This window comes from Notamacropus eugenii, chromosome 1 (assembly GCF_028372415.1).
Source record: "Notamacropus eugenii isolate mMacEug1 chromosome 1, mMacEug1.pri_v2, whole genome shotgun sequence".
NCBI classification, from domain to species: Eukaryota; Metazoa; Chordata; class Mammalia; order Diprotodontia; family Macropodidae; genus Notamacropus; species Notamacropus eugenii.
The window spans coordinates 567875084-567898771 of record NC_092872.1 but is presented as its reverse complement, the minus strand read 5'-3'; the positions used below and the strand labels follow the sequence as shown (position 1 = coordinate 567898771).

Sequence of the window (23688 nt, the reverse complement as noted above, 5' to 3'; positions counted from 1 at the left end):
CCCATTAATTTAATAGCTGAGAACAAAAGAGGTGAAATGACTTGCCTAAAGCCATAGGATAGCTAGAAACAAATGATATTTCCACTCAATCAGTAAGTTCAGGAAACTCAATATAAAACTACTTTAATTGACTTTTTTTACTTGAATTGATTTCCACAATGACTTTTGGGATCAGTCATATCTAGTCTTTTTTTCTTTCATGTATGTCAGCATTTACTAGTAATAATAATAATAGCATTGATAAAATCAAAACAACCCTAGGGGTGGAGGAAAAAAGGGCATTATTTAGGAAATAGAAGCAAACAAAAGGTTAAATGACTTGCCCTGGGTCATACAGCTGTTAAGGCCTGAGGTCATATTTGAGTTTAGCTCTTCCTAACTCCAAATTCAACACTGTATCCATGGAGCCATCTAGATGCCCATCAGCATGTGAATGGATACCCTAAGCCTAATGGATATTATTAATGTGACTGCTCCCTCCATTGGTACAAACTGCAACCTTCTAATGTGGGGATTTTGTTCATATTTTTCTATGTATTCTCCAAGGAGGATCCACTCCAAATTCTAGAGTTGTTCTTCAGTTGTTTCAATTATGTCTGGCTCTTCATGACTCTATTTGGGGTTTTCTTGGCATAGATGCTGGACTACATTCCCATTTCCTTCAGCTCATTTTACAGATGAGGAAACTGAAGCAAAAAGAATTAAATGACATGTCACATAGCTAGTAAGTGTCTGAGGACAAATTTGAACTTAGTCCATCCTGACTCCAGGCCTGGCATTCTATCCCCTGCAACACACAGTAGTCCAAAATTCTGTAGGCCTTCCTCTAAGACATTTTATATTCTTTGGACACCAGCATAGCATTCTATCTCTTTGTCTGGGTATCCCTTATTTTTACTATGTGCTTTTCTAACTGTACATTTCCCCGATCTTGTTACTTCTTACACATAAATCAAAATAGGAAATATGATTCATTATTCTTGTACCCAGTGCTCTTTGAATGAGTAAAAATTTTGATTTCTCAGTTTGTGGACTTCCAATATTTGTAACTGCAAGCTGTTGTTGTCTTCTGTCTTTCATTCTCCAAGAGAGCCATGACATCAGAAAGGTGATGACATGACTTGCAAGTGAATTGGATTTAAGTGAGGAGGGCTGTGAAAAGTCACCAGCCTCACTTTCTCCCCCAGAGATATCTGGATCCAGTGGCAAGATATGGATGTAGATGATTGTAGATGGCCCTGCTAACTGCAAGCTATAGCTTGGAAAACATCTGTATTAAAACAGATAGAGCTCCACATTGGAGCACATCTTGGAAATATTAATATAAATTTTTCCAAATGCAATCCAGTCTGCTTTCTTCCTCCCGTTTAATTATGGGACCAATTCATTGTTCAGATAGATATATGTACTGATACATTTACTGAATGGATTGGACACACCCAACTGTATTTTATTATCTAAATGATAAATTTTTTCATACATTTTGATGTTTTTTCCTGCATGGGTTGTTGAGGTCGTTTCCTTTGAATATGTGTGGATTGCATTGAGGAAGTCCCTTAACATCCTTAGACTTAAAGAAAAAAAGCACAATATCGGCAAATAAGAGCATCTGGAAGTCTTCACAATGCATAGGGAATGTTGTTTCTACTTGGACGTAGCTCCAGTCAGCCTCCACGGCATGCAAGGTTTGTCGTTGCTCCTGTGGTTGTTGTTGTTCAGCTGTTTCAGCAGTGCCCAACACTTTGTGACATTGTTTGGGGTTTTCTTGGCAAATATACTGGAGTGGTTTGTCATCTCCTTCTCCAGTTCCTTCTATAGATGGGGAAATCGAGGTAAACAGGGTTAAGTGACTTTCCCAAGGTCTCACAGCTAGTGTCTGAGGTTGGATTTGAACTTGAGGAGATGTCTTCCTGATCCCAGGCACATCACTCTATCTACTGTGGCATCTAGCTGCCCCCATGCAAACCTTAAATGAGTATATATCTCTGTTTTATATTCATTCAACATTATTCATCATTGGTCACTAAAAAATTTTCTCTGTAGTTACATTTATTGGGGGGATTTGTAAAATCTTAACATATGCATGAAAAACACCTTTGAGGGGAAATACTTTAATGCTATCTTTTGCTCTACACAATCATCTTTCTTTATTCACTCAAAAAATTAACAGTAGAATCCTGTATTCTCTGCAACTTTTAGGTGTCATATTGTAAGGCTGTGATCTATTGAACAAAATGGGTATATAGCATTCTCATAAAGATTTGAAAAAGATGAGAAGGTATATACAAGTCAATTGTTCTCTTTCTTGCCTTTTGGGCTAGCAGTTCAGCAGATGATTTTCCCATTCTTTTGGCATAGATTGTGAAAAGATTGTTCAATGCTTTAAAGAATGTGTCACTGCCAGCAAAGATTTCCTCAGGATGTGTTTGGTATAGACAGCCACTCTTCTTGATTTAGGATTAGAACCTGGGTGAAGCAGAATGATGAGACCCTGAACAGTAATAAGGAAATACAATAAGTTCAATTTTGGATGTGTTAAGTTTAAGATGTCTAGAGGATATCCATTTTGAAATATCCAATAGGCAGTTGGAGATAACAGACAAGATTAGGAAAGAGGTTAGGGTTTAACTAGTAGATTTGAGAATCATTGTCAAAGAGAAAATAATTGAAACTATGGGAGCTAATAAGATCACCAGGTGAAACAGTGTAGAGCAAAAAGAAAAGAAGGTCCAAAAGAAGGGCTTGGGAAATACCCACAATTAACTCCACCAACAGTATACTACTGTTCCTGTTTCCCTGCAATCTCTCAATAATTTTCTTCTTTTATCATCTTTGATAGTTTCATGGATTTGGGGTGGAATGTCAAAATTCCTTTAATTTTCATTTCTCTTTTAGTGATTTAGAGTGTTTCATATAATTGTTGATCATTTACATTTCTTCCTTTAAAAACTATTCAGATCCTTTGACCGTTTATCTTTTGGGAAATGGCATTCCCCATCACACAAATTTTAATCAATTCTTTCTATGTCTTAGATACAAAACTTGTATCAGAGAAAACTATTGCAAAGATTTTCTTGCCCTATTATGTTTCCCTTTTAATGTTTATTAGATTTGCTTGTGAAATACTTTTTAATGTTACATAATAAAAATTATCCATTTTATCTTATCCAATCCTCTCTGTCTCTTGCTTAGTTGTGAACTCTTCCCCTTTACATTTATATGTAATTTCTCCCTTGCTCCTCTATTTAATCAGGCCATATCCTTTTATATTTAATTCATGTTTTTCTTTGGAGCTTATCTGACTACATAGTGTAAGATGGTGTAACCCTGGTTTCTGCTCAGTTTTCCTAGCACTTTTGGGTGTCTTTTATTTTTCAAATACAGACCATAATTATAACAGATTTTTCATCACGTATCTTTATACCCACTCTTGCACTGAAGACATCAAGTATCAAATTATGATATTAACTGACTTTTACAGAGCATTGCAAAGTTTTCAGATCACTTTATATGAATCATCTCATTTGAGTGTCACAACATTGCTATGATCTAGGCATATTAGATGTTATCTTTCCTTTACAGACAAGGAAGTTGAGGAACAATGAGGTTCTATGAATTGCCCAGAGTCCATTATCAAGTGTCAAAAGCAGAATTTGAACCAGATAGGTCTTCCTGATTCCATCTTTTACCCTATTCAAAACACCATGCTCCTCTCAAAGTATATATGACTTGGTTTTAAGGATTTTATCAGTTTTTTCATAGGATTCCTCTACTTAATAATTTTTTGCAACAGATGTTGGCACATAAGTTGCAATGATATTTTACTTCTAAGTGCTGAATTACAAAATGACAAAGTGTTCAAAGAAAATATATTTCTTATTGCCTATGAGCACACAATGTAGCCAATTCTCTCCAACACTTTTTGTGCCTCTTCAAGGACTTCTGCACCATTTAGCTCCAACTTTCTTTTGTCTTCTGGTTTTATTTATCATGAGATTATCAATATCTTATTCTTTAACAGTAGTCCCATAATCAGAATAAAGATCTCAAATTTACCTATAGTATTGTAGGGTTTATAAACAGTCTAAATACTTTAGAATGCTTAGTGACGTCTGCTATATTTAAAATTTTTTTGAGGATTTATTAATATGTTTTGCTTATACATTACAAAATTTTACATATTATCCCCCACTCCATATAAAAATTTGTGTAACAAAGTAAAACAATTAAGTATAACTAATAATCCAGTGACTTTATCTGAAAGCATATGAAATTTTCCATATCTGTAGCACCTCAAACACACAACTCTCTATGCTTCTGTAATTAACAGAAATCTATTTTTTCCTCCCTTACCCCATTTGAAAAAAAAAAGAAAAAAATCCTTGTTACAGATGTGAATAGTGGCTGTATACATGGCTATATCCCATTACACATCCTGAAATTGTCACTTCTCTATCATAGACATCATGTTTCATCTTTGGTCCTCTAGAACCATGAATAGTCATTGCACTGATAATTCTTACAACTTTAAAAATTGTTTTTCCAGTGCTTTTGTTATTATAAGAGTTGTTCTCCTTGCTTCACTTACTTCATTCTTCATTAGTTTATAGAAGTCCTCAAAATGTTCATTTTCATAATATGGATGTTATGGTATAAATTGTTTGGCTGGTTGTGTTTACTTCACTCTGAATCATCTCATATAAATCTTTCCATTTCTTTTTGCAATTATGTATTTCCTTTTATTTTATATAGCACTCTCTCACATTCACATATCACTCTACTACTATCCCCTTTAGAAGCAGAAATAGGCCACAAAATGCTGGCAGTCATTTTGTAGTGTTATTTGTTTAGTTTCCATTTCTAAAAATTCATCACCTATTAGTCAATTTTCTAATAATCGTCATTCTTGTACTTAGCAAGGCTTCTGTGTTTAGCTTATTAGAGAGCAGACCCACCCTGACCTATGACTGTGCTTAAAGCCTTTGTAGCATGATAAGATCTGCTAGAACAAACCCTTCAATTATAGTTCTGGGATGACTATGTAGTCATCCCCATGCTAAGCTGAGGCATCAGAACAGGACTTTGTATACACACATACACATAGATAGATAGATAGATAGATAGATAGATAGATAGATAGATAGATAGATAGATAGATAGATAAACAGATAGATAACGGTCAACATCTAGACCTTTAGTTAATACTGTCAAAGCTAAAGACCAGTATGTTTGGTCCACTTTAAGCTATGCTAAGAAAGTAAAATACACAGCACTATCAGACTCTTCCATTCAAGTGTCTCATTATCCCATCAGCTAATTGTAGTTATTACTAATAATTTTGAATTAACAGAATATCTAGGTTGCAACAGTAACAAAGGAAAATTTTAAATAATTTTAAAGATTTCCATTTATGTTGATTTAAGGTTTACATAGCCCTGTTCTTATATCTTTATACATGAAGAAACTGGCCAATAGAAGCTGAGGGAATTGTCCAAAGTCATATGCTCAGTAAGTATTAGAAACAGGATTTAACTACAGTTCTTTCTAGAACTCTTGTCTGTACCTTATTTTGCCTTCCCAACTTAAAAATTCTTGTAATATTGAACAGAGCTCAGTAACTTCTAATATATAATGCATTTCACAAAGAGCCTCTACTAAGTCCATCTTCTATAACTCATCATGGAATAAAAGTGACTCTTAGGTTCAATTGAATTATACCAGAAGAGTATAATTTCTGGCAGATCATAGTAACATGAAAAGACCCCAGGCTGAATCCCATAGTGAACTGTGACAAATTCATTACCAGAAAGTGAGAGGAGAGGGAAAGATTACTGATAGATTACTCTGGCCAAAAAATCAAGAAATACATCTACTTACGAGCATTGGTGGACAGAATATCCACACTCAGGATTTTAAAGGAGAACATACATTGTAATACAAAGAAAATTGAATATGGAATCATTCAGCTGAAACCTCAGTGCGGTTATGTGCTAGCTTTATAACAAGACAAATGCCTTCACCAACCTGGGCCTCACTTTGTTTATATGAAAAATGAGTAAGTTGAACTTCGAGCCTCTAAGGTCTCTTTCATCTCCAAATTTTACTATCTAAAACTTAACTGCCACTTACTAAATGTGTGATCTTGGAAAAGTCCCTTAACCACAATAGCCCTCAATTCTTTCACTCAGAAAATGAGGGAAATGGACTCTAAGGTCCCTTCTATCAATAAGGGCTGTTTATCCGATCTCATTATATTGATACTAAAAAATTATCTGTAAAAAATAAGCTTATAAGTTAGATAAGCATGAAGAAAGAGCCCTAGTGTCCTTGGCGAGCTGCTTATTTTTATCTGTACATCAGCGCACAGAAATCCTACAAGTGACAGAAACCTCTTACCAGGCTCTGGCATCGTCCAAGCCTCACACTTAAAGTGCTCGCTGGGATCAGATGGCTGTCCTATACCAACCAGATTGATGGCGGCAATTTTGAATTCATAAAAAGCTTGCTCTGTCAAGTTCTCCACCTATTTTTGGAAAAAAATAATAAATAAAAAAAGGAATATGAGATTTTAGATTGCATAACAAGTCAGTGGAAAAGAGTGCTTATAATTCATTTGCCACATGCTACAAATAATTACCAAGGCTTACTGGTGAGGTGTACTGGTAATTTAGGGAAAGTTTTGATACAACATACAAAATGATAAAGTCCTACATGTGTCAAAGATGAAAGAACTGGGATAAGACAACCTGAATTGTAGTCCTGGGTGCATCACAAACTAACAAAGTGGCCTGAGTCATGTCACATTCAGGATTTTGAGATTTAGACCTAAAAGGGACCTTAGATATAACACAATCTATACTTTTAAGGATATAGATTAAGAACTATTAGTCAGAACTAGACATACTAAAAGGCTTGCCCAAAGTCAAACAAGTAATAAGGAACAGAGCCAAAATTCAGACACGGTTTCTTATTCCCAATTAAGGGCTTTATCCTTTTCCATTTACTCCATACCTTTCAACTCTACCCTTTCAGTTCTACAATCCATGACTTATAATCTTTATGATTTAAAGCCAAGTGATACTTTCTACAAGGATATTGAGGATGGACTACTATACAAAAACAAGGAGGAAAGATTTTGACCCCAAATGGAACTGGAGAGGCTTAGGAAAATGCCAGTGACCGACGGGATCTGAGCCATGGTGTAGCTGGCCTGGTGCAGTACAAAGAACACAGTACTGACGTAACAAAGTTGCTTTCTATCACTGTCTCAAGCACTAATTTATTATATGGCCTTGGGTAAGCATCTCTGGGCCTCAGTTTCTTTTAGTAAAATGAGAGTTAGACAAGATGATCTCTTACAATGTTAAAATATTCTCATTTGATTTCATGATTCCATAATTTTGGGGGGAGAGGGGAGACTTAATTGTACCCATGTGTCACATCAATTTCAGCGAATTCTGGAACATCTGATATGTTTTAAATGACTGCCAAAAACAAAAAAGATCAAAATGTTGTTCAGACTGATAGAAGAGAAAAATTAAATGGATACAAACTGTAAAGATCCTTTCTTTGATTGGAGAAGAATTGACTTCATGCCAGTTATGATGATGTTTCTCCCGTTTGTCTATGTAGTAACCAAGGATTGGTGATCCTCCACTGAATTTTGGCACCTTCCAACCAAGAGTCATTGACTGGCCATCACAGTTGAGAAGTGTTATTCCATAAGGATGTGATGGAACAGCTAGAAGAACAAATATATGTGGAAAATTGCAAATAACAGATATCTCACCTATTTTCATCTCATTCCTCATAATAATCTTATGAGATCAGTAGGGTTCCATGATCATTATTCCTGTTTTATAGATGAGGAAAGGGAGACTAAGGGAGCTGGGTTGTTTGCCCAAGGTCATACAGGTCACAAGTGGTAGAGTTAGAACTTGAACTTCTGACCACAAAAACAGTACCCAACCTACTACAATATACTGCCTACCTCTTTGTAAACTGTATAAAGAGTTAATACTCATTTTCAAAACTTTATCAAATAATGAATTCCAGGTTAATAAGGAAATAATTATCCAATTGATATTTTGCCCTGATACAATACTATAGTCATTGGGATAGCAGAGATTACTATGCTCTTTTCATATGCCTAAGTGAGATCTTCCCTGATGTATTCACAGCAGTTCTTAACTCTATTTTCTTTATAAAATTTCCCTAACAGAATATAAGTTCCTTGAGGGCAAGGGCTATTTCCTTTTAAATTTTCTACCTAGTTTCTAGGCCACAGGTAAAGGGTAAATCCTTAATAGTTTTTTAGTTGAATTGAATTACTACCTGGTTTTCAGCTAGAAGTACCCTTCTTCACTCTTTCTCTCCCCCACCCTCATTTGGGTTCTAAATAGCACTCTAAGAATTGGATAGTGGGTTACTGTCCTCCTGCATAATTGAAGTAATAGTGTATACTCTGAATCCTCTGAGTCTACACAGGACCTTCTCATGTTGAACAGGAAGAATTTTCCTGATCTCCCAGCACTCTGAATGTAACATACTCTCTAAGTCAGATCCTTCTCCCCCAGCAGGGAAAGATAAGCTGGCAAGGATATATACACACATACTCAAAGTTATGCTTTGATGATGGAGAAATGATGAAGAAGGATCCAACCCAGAGGGCAAGTTACATTGAATCTAATCCATAGGGCATGTTACATTGTCTTCGCCTCTTGTCATCTTCCAACAGCCATTCATCAGCAGCAGGCCAGCCACCTTGGCAAAGTAGGCATTTACAGCAATTCCCAACTGGCCCATTTGCTGATTGCCATTTTTGTCAGTGAGTTACATTGGTGTAAAGAGGATAGGCCATGGCTTTCCACAATTATTATGTTCTCCAAATATAATTATTTTTAGGAACCTATTAGAACAAAGTTCCGGAAGATGGCCCACTCATGGTTTTTCCTAGACTTTCTTTTTTTGTCCTGTCTTATCCAAGTGTGGGTCATTTCTCTACTTTAGATCTCCTTTAGATAGATTCCAAAAGGGAGTCTTAGAAAACTCAAACCCCATTCATTTCAATTGACAAATGCTCCCATATCATTCATTGTATTTTAGGATTCAGAACTGTAGGGAATCTTAAAGGTTACATCTTCGGAAGGGTAGTAAAACACAAACTCTCTGATGCAAATCCACAGTCCATAATACTATATCACAGAATTCTCAGAGCATGGTAAAATCATTGAATTACCTTGTCTATTCTGGAAGCTTGAAGCTTGAAGCAGATCTCTTTCAGTGTGAGTATGTTAAGGAGAGGGGTATAAATTAAGATCTACTGGCATAAAGAATAACAAATGACTGCTCTATACTTAATGATGTTTATGTTTCTTACTGCACATGGCTTCCTATTAGTCTGCTATCCTGTGGAGTCTTTTGAATAATTTACATAAGTATTACTTTGTACTCACCTTTAATTGAGCTTCCATTTTACAAATAAGCACTATTTACCCAGCAGGTTAAATTGAAATGCTAAATATTGGTCCCTAAATGGCATATTCTGTGTCTTTGAGGAAGTTCTACTTACAGCCTCCTCCCTCCTCCCATTAACTTGAATAAATGAGAGTAGAATAGAAGTTATTTTCATTACACAATAAATTATCAGAAAATTGGCATTGATTTACTAGGAATCACTTAAAGTGGTGAATGGGAATATTTTAATGCTACCTATGACATATGGGAAATCAAAAAGGGGGATTAAAAGAATGACCCTTTGCCTCAAAAGCAATATAGCATTCACTGCCATATTGACTGAAATAGCATCAGTTCAAAATTCCTTAAACAATGTCAGTAAAGACATATAGTTAAGATGAAATTATACCCTTCCTAATCTGTTTCCAAACTTACTTGGGAAATTCAGAAGGTAGAAGATAGAAATATTTTTTCTTAGAATTCAATTCACATCCATAAACAATTAATGAAGTGCTAGAGGTAAAAAGACAGTGATAACAGAGCTTTCTCTCAAGGAACTTAAAATCTAGTAAGTTGAATAACAATTACACAAACAGTTGTAAAATTGGCAGGAGTGAGCAAAATGTCAAGGAGAGATTCAGGCAAATTGCTATAAGAAATTCAAGAAGGTTTTAGGATATGATTATTAATAAAATTTATCTCCTGGAAAATTTTCTAAAATCTTATTGCTAATGTGTAAATTAACTTTGATTTGCTTACAATAAATAATAAAAGGAATAACTAAAATAATAATTGTGAGATCACAGGATACAAACTACTCTAGGTCTTTCACCCATCTCTGAAATTTAGGACCTGAATTAATTTCTTTGACTAGCAACATTGATCAAGCTACCTGGATAATTTGTAAATTTCTCCTGCTATGTAGACATAGCCGCATAATAAAAGCTCAATTACATGAACATTATAAACTCACTAGAGTGCCACAGTGGAGTACCTTGATTTAAGAATGACTCAGAAAGTTACTGAAGCAGTGCAATTCTTGCATACATCTGGGGAAGACAAGTGCATTAAAGCTTCTACTATAACTTTTATTATCAGTAGAGCCATTCTGAAATAAATGTGACCTCTAATCATTTTTTTCTCTATTTTTAATTTGCACTTTATTAGCACATTATCATTTCTCTCTCTCACACTGGCATTTTCAGGACAAGTGGCCAATTGATGAGACATTTCAACAGGAATGTATGTTCTCTGTACAACAATTTACTTCCTCCTTTTTCCTCTGGTAATATTCCAAATGGCATCATAAATGTTTATTCATGCAGAAATTAAAACTTATTGAAGAATTGAACATGGAAGCCAAAGAGCACATGAATTACTTACTGAGGGCAGCCTGGACTTTTATTACATCAGATTCTTGTGAGTTTTCACTAGTCCCAATTGCATTAACAGCTTTAACACGGAAGATGTATTGTTCTCCAGTAGTTAAACCATGGACAACAAACCTGATAAAAACACATGAATCAGGATTTTCTTTTCAATATTTTATCTATTTTCTCCTATGCTATGAGCAGAAATCATTCCCAATGCTTCATAAAAATTATTCATTTGGACTGAAATGAAGTGCACTTTTTAATGCCTTATACATAGTACACTGCATATCTAATTTCTTTTTTCCATGACAACGATTTTAAGTCTACTAAAGTCAATATGCCAGGATCAAAATAAAAGATAAAAGCATTCAGTTCTACCAGGTTCTAATACAAATCACCTTCTCTCTAAAAATGATGTTACTACTCATTTAATGTGGACCAGAACTTTTGGCATCTCTTTCCTCTGAGAGATCTTTGGAAAGTCTAGAAAACTAATAGTGGTAGTCACTTTCAATGTGACTTCCCCTTCTTGCTACATTCTCTGGATTTTGTTTCACTCTGAAGATACCGAATGAAAAGAATACTAAAAGATATTCTTGTACCCCAAAGCCATTATTACCTTAATCAAACTACCAACCAAAAGAAGAAGGTAATATTTTGAAATTAGATTGTGTGACTATCTAAAAAGTACTTTAAGTACTGTGGGTTTTAATTATTTGATTTAAATATGTATATAATGACAGAGAGATGATATATACGGGGGGGGGGGAGAGAGAGAGAAAGAGAGAGAGAGAGAGATTTTTCTATGCCATGACTGCCTTGAACTATAAGCTCTTTGAAAATAGATGACATATTCAATAAGACATTTACCATAAATTACTTGGAGGATAGGGTGATGGTAATGATTAGGATAATACTTTTATTACTACATGGAGCTGTGCCATTATTGTATTAGTTTAAGTAGAATAACTTAAATAACAATATTTACTCAGAGATATAATTACATGAGTAATACAATACAAAATGTACAATGCTATAACTAGAATACACAAAATATAAACATACTCAATAATTTCTATTTAGGAATTACTATTATATTTTAGGTGTTTCATTATTCTGAATGCTTGTTTTCATTAGAATAAGGAATTTCTCACGTGGAAATGATCTCAATGAATATAGATTGGCAGTTTATCTGTCACTTACAGTTTTAAACAATTCCTTAGGGTAGTTATTAAACAAAAATAAAATATGTTTAAGACCATCGCAGTGAATACGTGTTGACAAATACTCCCCAGGGAGCTACATTCTCCTTTTAAATATGTCAACCAGACAACTGATAAAAATTCAGCTCCTCTCATTTTTGTCCAAACTGTGTAACTTGAATGTTACACATTTAGACTCTATTGTCAAATTCTTAAAAAGGTGAAAAAATGAGTCTTGTTATGAAGTGAATATGAGGAGAAATGCTATTATTATAACATTTAAAACCATTTAGAAGGATTTTTATTTCATTTCATTTTATTTCAATACCTGAAAATCTTACAAGAAGCAAAGAAAAAACTGGAAAGTAATTTAGCAGAAATAAGGATTAGATGATAATAATTATCCTATATCATAATAATTTTCAAATACATAAATAATCTAAAAATCAAAAGCCTTATCATTTTTAAAGAATTAGTGAAATTGAAGTAAAAAAAGAGCCTTTTTTATCAAATGTCATTGATGAAAATCCAGTATAGGGAACTAACACCACTATATAAGAACAAAACCCATTCTGTATAGATAAGTGGTCAAAGGATATGAATAGCTTTTAAAAGAATGTAAAACTATAGATGAACCTATGAAAACTAAATTAAAACTATTGGTGACATTGCAACATTTCCTAACTATTCTGGATTTTAATTTGGTTATTGAAAAAAAAATAAAGCTGACTAACTGCATACACTTTTGACTCAGCAATCCCACAACTCAAAATATATTGTAAGACAATCAAAGGGGGAAAAGGGCTCAATATATAACAAAATATTCATAATTATGCCTTTTATTGTGGTAAATGGCTGAAAACAAAGTAGGTGCTTATCAGTTCTGAAGTGGTTTAATAAACTGAGATATAAACATTTACTGCATATTTATAAAAGTAAGTGTAATGGGATATTATTATGTAATAGGAAATTTTAAATATGATAAACTCAGAAATATAAGCTCTGTGTGAACTGATGCAAAGTGAAATAAAGAGTATGGTGACTAAAACAATGTAAATGAAAGGTTTATAAAAAGGGGGCCAAATGCTGAATAATTTAAAAAATAATAATGGTTGAGGAGAACAGATAATGGAAATAGATAAAGGAAACATATTTCCTTCCTCTTGGCAGTGAGGAAGGGAACTAGCAGGAAAGAATGTTACCCAGCTTGATCACTGTATTGGATACTTTTGTTTAATGGGTTTGCTTCATTTAAAAAATAAAAATGCTAAAATGAGCTGGGACAGGAGGAGGATATTTTCGGTTATGACTGTGACTGCAAAACAAAAGGTAATTTAAAAATAAAATTGAGAAGCAAAGGACCTAGAACCTAGGTTGAAATATCTCATTTTATGAAAGGTAGAATCTTCTGCTGGATGGAGAAAATGCTTCTTCCGCTCTTATTTCCCATGAGTCTCTTTCCTATATATAGCTAATGTGTGCTTTGAAAAAAAAGTCACCTATAGTTGGCAGCTAATGACAGCCTTCTACTTTTGACTTTATAACTTTCATCTCTAGCTCTGTGTCCCTGATCATGTAAGGATCATAGAAAGAATTGGAGAAGGGACAGATAGAGCTCAAAAATACCAAGGAACAGTACCAGGCATCCAAAGTTCTTGGAAGCTAAGAGCATATCAGAAGGCTGGTGCTGATCCTGTGTTCACTGCTGCTTCAAAACAAAACAGAAGACTACTTGTTCCTTTCCCAGTTACTAATCAAAATGACTGAGGAGCAAATTTGCAAAGCAACAAAAAACTATATACTCTCCCTTTAGGCTTCATTTACCTACCATAAAACACTGTTAGACATCGGAAGTTTCTAAGCTATGTATTATATTTTATTAACTCTTCATTTATATAGATGAAGTGAAAGGGAAAAAGAGCCTTCCTTGCATTGAGATAGAAAATATGTAGCATAGATGCATGGGGCAGCATCATTGGGCCAAAGTAGGGACAGAGAGGAGATTCATATTAAACTGAAACAAGCCTGTTAAGGAATCCTAAAACCTAAATACCACTATATTTTTTTTAAAAGAAGAAAATTAATTACATAATAATCCCAGGCTGCAAGAAACAAAAAGAAACAAAAGCAAAGTTAAGGCATTTTTATTTCACCTTACAGAAAATTATTTTATTTATTTACTTTGTAAAGAAAGCCACTTCCCTATAAAAAGGAAGGGAAATTATTTTGGAGAGGGTAAGTCAAACCCCCCAGGAGAAGAAGGTGAGCTGCTAAGGAAACTCTACCCACAAATAGGGAGAAGGACCTAGTCCAGACAATTTCAGACAGATCCTCAGGCACTGAGGATTAGTGACCGTTCAGTTGCTCTTGCTTGCCAAAAACACCAGTGGTATAGATTTTTTCCTTTTTTTTCAGTTTCTGGGAGAATGCCCCATGTGTACAATTAGTATCTGTCCCATAGGAAAAGACACAGAGTCATAGGATCATAGATTTAGGGTTGGAAGGAACCTTAAGAAACTTTCTGATAGATTTCTCTCTCATTTTGCAGATGAGGAACCAAGGCACAGAAATAATAAGTGATTCGCCAAAGATCATAGAGGTAAAATGTACATATTGGGGGGGGGGCTTTGAATATATAGCCTCTGACCCCAAATCTATTACTCTTCCCAACTGACGATTCTATCTCTCCGTGCAAAGTCATGACTTCCCCAATGTGATGGAAGGTTGTGATAGCCATTTCTTCTTCCAGTGACTATCTCTACCATAGAGGCTTACCTCAGATTGCTTTATAACAATCTAGGATATGGAAATTGCACTGATTGCATACTGTGAACATGGGCTCTGTAATGACTATACTATATGTTAGAACTTCCTTTCTTCACAGGAAGCAGGATAATGGAGTCACACAACAAAGAGCCAATTAGAAGGCTTCTGAGGCTCAGAGCTGCTTGACATACCAGTGATCCTTTGCAAGTAAACTCTAACCAAATTTGGAGATGTCCATAGCTGCCAGAAGCATAGAACCAGTCTTGATCAGCTCAAGGTCAATCTTGAGCCAAAGCTACAGACTCAAGACCTTGCTCAGGACTTTCTAAACTTCCTCCTGTCTGCTTTATTGTGTCTGCAGATGTCCTCTTCCTTAAATCTCGCTCCCTGCCTAAAAACTTGCACAACTATATCTCACCCTTTTTTCACTTCTTTTTGAGCAGCTGAGAACTCTAATCTCCCTCCCTGCTCCCTTATTGGATCTTCAAGTTTTCATATCAAACAATAAATGTTTTTAATTGGTGATCAGATTCTGTTTCATTTCAGGTCCCTTTGTGGGCCTCAAAGTCTTTTGTTAATAAATAATAATATCAGGGAAAACATGAAAATCAGTAAGAGAATATTAAACTCCAAAACTACTTTTATATTTTAGTCATTATTTTCAAGTCATTTGTTCAAAGAAAAGTTTTGCATCTTGGTTATGGGCTCTTGAAAAAAAGTATTTGATGTTTTGTCCTTTTCTGTCATAAATGAACAAACACATTCATTTTAGTCACTCTTTCAATAAAAATATTGTCAAAACATATCAAATTTACATGCCAAGCCTTGAAAGTATGAAATAATTGGATGATAAATGAGTAAGCAGAGTTCTTTAAAATCAAACTATCATTTTGCTTCTCGCAAATATGAAGGGCATTTCATTACAATAGTAACTTCCATCACACAAGAAAGGAAAATTTTGCATCATTAGTTACCTGTTGTAATCAATAGGTTTGTGATTACAGGGTTCCCATTGGTTTGTCCCCGCCACACAGCAGTCAATATAGTAGCCTATTAGGTCTTCTTCATGTTTGGGTTTATCCCACTGAACAACAACAGATGATTTTGTGTTCCTTGAAGCAAGTACACGACCAGGAGCAGAAGGGGCAACTACACGGATAGGATTTTAAAAGTCTTATATTGGGAACATAAAATAAATACAGACAAAATATCCATGCTTTGTGGTTATTGTTTACCTTATGGGACAATTATGGGAGCAATGGTTTAGAAGAGAAAGCCAAATATGTGTCCACAACAGAGTCAGATGTATATTGTGGTTAGTATCTTTGAAAATTGAAGAAAGAATAGGATATGAGGATTGGGAAAGAAGTCTCTAAAAATTGATTAAAGAGGTGGTATATCCTAAGACTTCTTTTTTTACAAATCACCTTCTGTGAATTTTGCTAATCTTACCTCACTAAAGAGAAAACAACCCAAATCATGCAGATTTATCCAGAATAGTTGAAGGTTAAGGTCTTTAGGTCACTTAAATATTATAGTTAACTGAGTTACCAGTACTTCATTTGTTTAAAATTAGTTATCAACTTCTAATGGATTTCAAGACAATTGAATTATCTAAACATTTTATCATGAATAGAATTAAATTAGCAGATGACACAAATTGGAAGAAATAGAAGATGCAAAAAGATCCTGAAAGGACAGAACAATAGACTGAATCTAATGTGTTTGCCTCTAATAGGAATGAATATAAAGTCTTATAGATGGGTTCAAAAATATCAACCTTCTAAATCCAAAATGTGAGAAATGAGATGACTAAAGCTCATCTGAAAAAAGCCTTTGGAATTTTAGCAAACTTCAAAGACAATATAAAGCAACAAGCTATGTCAGTCAAAAGTGCTAACCTACATTTAGAAAAACATTGAACCTATTAGGTTGGGGTGCCAATTGTTAAAAAGATCAACAAATTGGAATACACCCAAAGTAGAGCCAATGGGATGGGGAAGGGCCTTCGAATAATGCAATATTTGGATCAAAGAAATTTTGTTGTTGTTCAGTCGTTTGCAGCCATGTGCAATTCTTCCTGACCCTGTTGACCTCTGTTGATGGAGTTCTCTTGGCAGAGATATTGGAGTTGTTTGGCATGTCTTTCTCCAGTGGCAAAAAGAGGTTAAATGACCTGCCCACACATCTAGAAAAGTTTTTGAGGCTGGCTTTAGACTCAAGTGTTCCTAACTCCAAGACCACTGCACTACCTAGCTGCCCCAATCAAACAAATATGAGACTCCTAAAGAAAATGAGTCATAAGGAAAACATGATCATTATAATGAAATATTTGAAGGGTTATTGTGCAGGAAAAAAAAAAAGATTAAAGTTATTCTCTTTATTCTCACAGATCAAAGAAGTTCCAAAGAGGCAGATTTAGGCTTCATATAAGGAAATACTTCTTAACAATTAGAGCCTAGGTGTGCCCCCCCAAAGAAAGAATAGGCTACCTCGGAAGGTAGCAAGTTCCTCCTTACTAAAGATTTCCTAGAGAATGATGAAAAACCATTTGTTAAATATTTTAGAACATTGCCCATGGATTGAAAGAGAAAAGATAACCTCAGATGTACCTTCCAACTCTGAATACCATATTTCTACAATTAACGTTGGGTTGGGTTGGTTTACTTTAGATTTTGGTTTTGATTTTGATTTTCTGATCCTTTCAAAAGTGCTCTGATGATTGTAATATCCTGGAGTTGCACTAAAGCTAGGTCCCAATTAGTTCCAATAATGAATTCTGTGAAGTAGTCACATTATTTGAATATTCACTATTCAGTTATATTTATATGTAAAATATGGTAACTGGTTTCAGTAAAATAGAAATATGCAATGAAAAAATTTAAATAATTTAATCTGTTCATTAATATAAGAGCAAAGGATAATAAACATATCTTTCAGATTCAAGTTTATTACAAAGTAATGAAGTATAGAAAGAAAAATTGAATAGATTTTAAAATTTCTGAATATCATACTTAAAGATAAGTTTAGATTGAAAATATGACAAAAATGTTTTTATTTATGTTTAAAATATTTTGGCAGCATAAACTGAACTCTCTACTCTTCCTTTAAATCTTCATACATACACTGGTGGGTAAGGAGAACTTTATCTACATCTAAGCAAATTTGTATGACCACATCCTCATATAATGAACAAAGTATAATTCGCTAATCAATGTAAGGGTTAGGCAATCCTTAGAAACTTTAAATCAAGGATGACTTTTTTTTCTTTCTCAGAAATATAAGTTGTAGAAGGCATCCTTTTCCAGAATAAGTTTGTTTCATCTATATTAAAAATGTGTTAATCAAAATATGGTAATCTTAGCCCTGCAATTGAACTCCATTTTTAAAGTGCTCAAACTAACCAATGTTTGTAGAAGAAATTTCATCACTATACATTTACATTTTCTTTCACAGACTTAAAAATGTGCCATGTGCTACTTAATTTATGTCATCTTCAAAATAATTTGCATTCTAATCATTCAAATTTATATAGTACTCCAATTTATTCTATATTTATCTTATTTATATGTAGTTCTTTGTAAATTGTCTCCCCAATTACAGTGAAAGTTCCTTGAGGGTAGAAACTGTTAAGGTATTTTAAATATCCAGAGACTGGCACAGCACCTAATACATAATAGCAGCTTTATAAATGCTTATTGATAAGACTTGCTTTGCAGTTTCCAAAGTGCTTTTTTTCACAGCAATTTCAGGTGATATGTAATATAAATATTATAATTTCCATGCTACAGATGAGAAAATTAAGGTATAGAGAGGGTAAGTTATAGCCACAATCATGCATTAAGTAAATGTTAGATCTAGGTCTTAAATTCAGGTCTCTGGATGCAAGGACCAGCACTTTCACCACTACAATTTAAGGTCTTAAATAAATTTAAATAAAAATTTATATAACATTACATAGCATAAAGTTTACAACTAATCTACAGAGAAAGGCTTTGAGAAAGGGTGGAATGAAGGAATATGAGAGAAAAAAGTAGGATAAGGAAAGAAAGAACAAACAGTTGCATTTTTAATACTTCCTCAACTTCATGTTATTTTCTGATTGTGTTCAGTTTTTGATTACTCACTGTCATAACTTACCAATCACATCTTGTGCCTGAATTGGTGCAGTAATTTCTGAAGGGTCACTGAGGCCATGTTTATTTGCTGTCAAAACTCGAAACACATATGGTTTCCCTTCTGCGAGATCAAAAACAGCATAGCGAGGAGATCTCACCGCTGTCTGGGAATTGACCCGTTGCCAGCTCCCACTACCAACCATAGACTGCATCAGCAATTAAAAACAACAAAAAGTTGTTTAAAAAACTTGATAAATTTATAAAAATTAAAATTTCTATGTCTATAAGCTTGAATTTCAAAAAACCACTCCTCTATTTCTAAATATTTCTTAAATATACAGGCAAGAATTACATGAAAAGTTTTGCCAGGCTCTCTTAAAAACATTTTATAAACCTATTTATTTCTTGGTTAATTAAGTGACATTTTTACATACAATTATAAAATTGTTTTTGGTGAGGGGAAATTAATCACATTTAAATAGTTCTTTGATTAGTTTATACTTGTATTTTGCCTAAAAGTAAATTATTGACCACAATTGGCATGCACTAAATAAAAGTTAAAGAATTGGACGGACAAATGATATTGCTTGCACGTAAAATTAAGTAAATATTAGGAAACTGATGATGATGCTTTATCTTTTTTTACCAATGACTTGGATAAAGAAAAATATGCCATGCTTATCAAATTTTCAAACAACATAAAGCTGGGAGAGATTGATTCAGGATTTTGAAAGACTGAGATATCCTAAAACTTTAGACCAAAAGTAATAAGATGAAATTTAGTAGGGATAAAAATAAGGTCTGATTCTTAGGTTGAAGAATTAAACTTCACAGGAAGGGGTAGAGGGAAGCACAGCTCATCAGCATTTCCTCTTAAAAATGGGGGGAGGGTAGATTACCGTGCATAGTTAGCTTAATAAGAGTCAACGGTACAATATGGCAGCCAAAAAAAAAAGTACAATAATCTTAGTACAACAATCTCAGGCTTATCAGAGAGATAGTGTTCAAACCTAAAGAGGTTATATTCCTGTTAACAAACCACATTCATAGTCTTGTATTGAGTTCTGGGTACCACATTTTAGAAAAAACATTGATGAACATTCAGAGGAGGCCAACAAGAATGAGAACAGACCTTGAGATCATGTCATATGAAGAAACTGGGAATATTTAGACTGGAGAAAAGAAGATTGATGTGGACATGATATCTGAAAGGCTATCTTTGGAAGTTGAATTAGATTTGTGCTTCATAGAACTCTAGATATCAAACATTCTTGAAATAAGGAAAAACTTCCTAAGGATCAGAAGTGTCCAAAGGTGGGAAAGAGTGTGAGGTATGTAGGTAATGGGTTTCCTCTCACAGGATATATCTGTGCAAACACTAGAAGACCATTCATCAAGTACATTGTGTAAGGTTCAAGCTATGAATTAGGTATTCTGGAATGCTAATCTAACTCTAAGAGTCAGAGATTTCTATGAATCTGTAAACATCTTTAAGCATTTTTCTGTTAAACCTCATTGGTAAAGTAGACATGTTGCTTTAAAAACATCTCTGAAGAATGTTTATGCTGAAACAATTTGTATCCAGTCTCATAAAAGTTGGAGATGAGATGCTTGTACAAGGAACAACTAAGAGAAATGACTATATTCCTATCTAGAGTTAACAGCTAAGAGTTAGATTGCTCCTTGAAGGATTGTTTCCTCATTTAAAGTAGGGAATTATTTTATTTTTGTTAAAAAAAAAATTATTCACAAGAGTATATGTTATCAGAATGCCAATTAACCTAGCAGTCTTAGAATCTTCTTCTCTTAAAAAAAATCTACTTATAAGCTGGGGAAAATGAGGAGACAGACAGCAAATGGAAAAGAGAAATTCTAGTCTTTCTTCCAATAGAAGCTCTTTTCAGAGGAGAACCTCACTCCTGATAAGGAACACTATTTATTTAGGCTTTTGATTTTAAATTCAAGAAAGTGTGTTGAAGTTGCAAAGCCACAGTCTAATTAAAACCTGTAACTCTATTCCCTTGTATTGTTATTTATCTGTTTGTGTCCATAAATACACACATATACATCTTGTCTTTCAAACAAATTATATGTAATCTCCCTAAGATATACTGACAATGTCTTACACATCTTTGTATCTCTCACAGAATCTAGCTTAATTCTTTTCCTAGAGTAAGTATTAATTTAATAGTCGTTGGTTAATTAAGATTATGCATTAGAAAAGTGGATAATATTAGAAATGTATAACACTGTATCTAGGTGTTTCTTTAAGACTTTAACAAAAAATGATAGTGTACTCTTTACTGCTTGTATTTTTGTGTGTGTTTTAATGTGGTGAAGATAAACAATCGAGTGTGGAACATGTATACCTAAACATATCAAATTATAACAAATGTCACACTTCTAAAAAAACTTTTTAAAACACTATTCAGTTAAGTTTGAAAATGACAAAAATCTTTTCTATATTGGAAAAGCTATGTTTAAGAGTATGTACTAAAATTTGATATAAGACCAAGCCTAGGCCTGATTTTACATTTCCCCATTTAATGACCTAGATGTATTTTATGTTCTTTTACTTTATAAAATCTAGACTGCTTTGAACTTATCTTCATTTTATATTGAATATTACATATGGCTGTCAAACAGAATGAGAATATGGAAATAAATGATGACATCAATCTTACATTTCTTCCATAGTCAGATTCCTCTTTGACCTTCATAGTCACACATACAGAAAGATATCTAGAATTCCTTCACCAAGATTTCTTCCTGTTCCAAACATTCCCACCTTTCAATACCTTGCTCAGGTACCACTTTCTCCATGAATTCATCCCTAATGACCAAAAGAGAATCTTTTCCAACACAGAACTCTGTTACTAGTTCTTTGCAACTGTTTTATGAATATAATACTTCGCACGACAGATATTTTTATAAGCCTTTTTCCTTGATAACTTATAAATTCTATGATAGCAGGGTCCATGTTTCATTTACTTTTGAATAACCCTTCCTAGTACAATGCTTTTCATATAATAGGTGTACAACAAATGGATATGGAATATGTGAATGACAAATGGTCCCAGGTGGATTAAGATAAACAAAGGACTTAAATTAAAATAAATTGTAGGGTAAGTAAATTTTATCTTCACTACTTCTTTAAACTTGCTGTCCCCTTTATATATGTTGAAGCCTCTCCCTGATAGATGCAAAGTACTTCAATACCCCCCAGTGCAGTGTCCAAACAAAGTCTGCAGTATACGCTGTATTAAAAGCTTGTATCTTTCCATCCAATTGTACCTGCCCTGCGTCTCATTGCTTCAGCTTCCTACTCTCCTACTACATGACAGCAGGTGGTAATATGTTAATCAAATAAATTAATCCTTCTCTCCTACTGTGCTAATTCACTGATGTGTTCTTATCCCAGATTTTAGCCTTTAAGCAATGATGCTAATATTGGATAATTCGGGCGTTGTCCAAAGCCAATGGTGACAATATTTTTCATCAGAAAGTTGACCCGTACACTTAATACCCACAGACCTTGGTAAGCCTATTTTGTACAATGGAAATTAGAGTAAATTAATTTAACAATCATCTATACAGACAGAGCCAAGATGGCAAAGAAAAGTCAGGGACTCACCTGAGATCTCCCTCAAACCCACTGAACACCATTAAATAATGCTATAATTCCTGGAGCAACAAAATTCACAAAAGGACAGGGTAAAATAATTTTGCAGCCAAAGACAGCTTAGAACACCAGCAAGAAAGATCTGTCACAGCCTTGTGAAAGTAGAGCATAATCTAGCACAGGCTGTACCAGCACAGAACCAGCACTACCAAATAAGTAGCAGGCTTTGGGAGACACTGAATCAACAGTGGCAACAGATACTTCCAAAGCTCTCAGCCCACAGATGGTAAGGGAGTTGAAAAACTGATCAAAAGATTACAGGGATCTCTTTGCTGATACTGGGAGGCAGGACTCTGTTGCTTTGCCCATGTTTAGATCTGTGTCGTGGTCCTAGGTCGCAGTCCCAGGGCAAGGAAGAGTACTAGCCCATCAGAAGTTACAGGTGACAGTGAAGAAGAACCCTTGCCACAGTTCCATAGAAGAAAAGAGTGCTTGTGATCACTCACAGACCAGAGCACAAGCTAAGAGAGTAGTAAACTTACCTCTCCCTATATCATACCACCTTAGAACTGAAAACTTACAGGTCCCTAGATGTATCTCAGAAAACAGCTGCACAAAAACCCTAAATTTTGGCACAATGCACCCTCTACCTTTGAAGCAGAGCCCCATTTTAACAAAGAGGTAAAAGTCAAGAAATAGACTGAGAAAAAGAGAAAACATGAGGAAAAAAAATTCTGACCATAGAAAGTTACTATGGTGACAAGAAAGATCAAAACATGCTTTCAGAAGAAGATAATAGAGCCAAAGTTCCTATACCCAAAGCCTCAAAAAAGAATATGAATTGGAATCAGGCCATGGAAGGGCTCAAAAGGGATTTTGAAAATCAAATAAGAGAGGAAGAGAAAACATTGAGAAGAGAAATAAGAGTGATATGAGAAAATTATGAAGAAAGAGTCAACAGCTTGGTAAAGGAGACATAAAAAAAAACACTGGAGAAGACAGCTTAAAACACAAACTATGCCAAATGGTCAAAGAGGTCCAAAAAAAACCAATGATGAGAATAATGCCTTGAGAAGCAAAATTGACCAAATAAAAAAGGGGTTCCAAAAACTCCTCAAGGGAAATAATTCCTTAAAAATTAAAAAAGAGCA

General features: G+C 34.3%; 1 protein-coding gene across 1 annotated transcript in view; it reads right to left on the bottom strand.

Moving 5' to 3' along the window:
* Window positions 1–23688, bottom strand: part of MYOM2 (myomesin 2) — a 161063-nt gene that overhangs the window by 50607 nt on the left and 86768 nt on the right. The window contains exons 15-19 of the mRNA XM_072634369.1: window positions 18938–19121; window positions 15772–15946; window positions 10840–10961; window positions 7554–7741; window positions 6397–6523 (exon numbers count right to left, since the gene is read on the bottom strand). Coding sequence (XP_072490470.1) covers window positions 6397–6523; window positions 7554–7741; window positions 10840–10961; window positions 15772–15946; window positions 18938–19121 — 796 coding nt within the window. The remainder of the gene's footprint in view (window positions 1–6396; window positions 6524–7553; window positions 7742–10839; window positions 10962–15771; window positions 15947–18937; window positions 19122–23688) is intronic.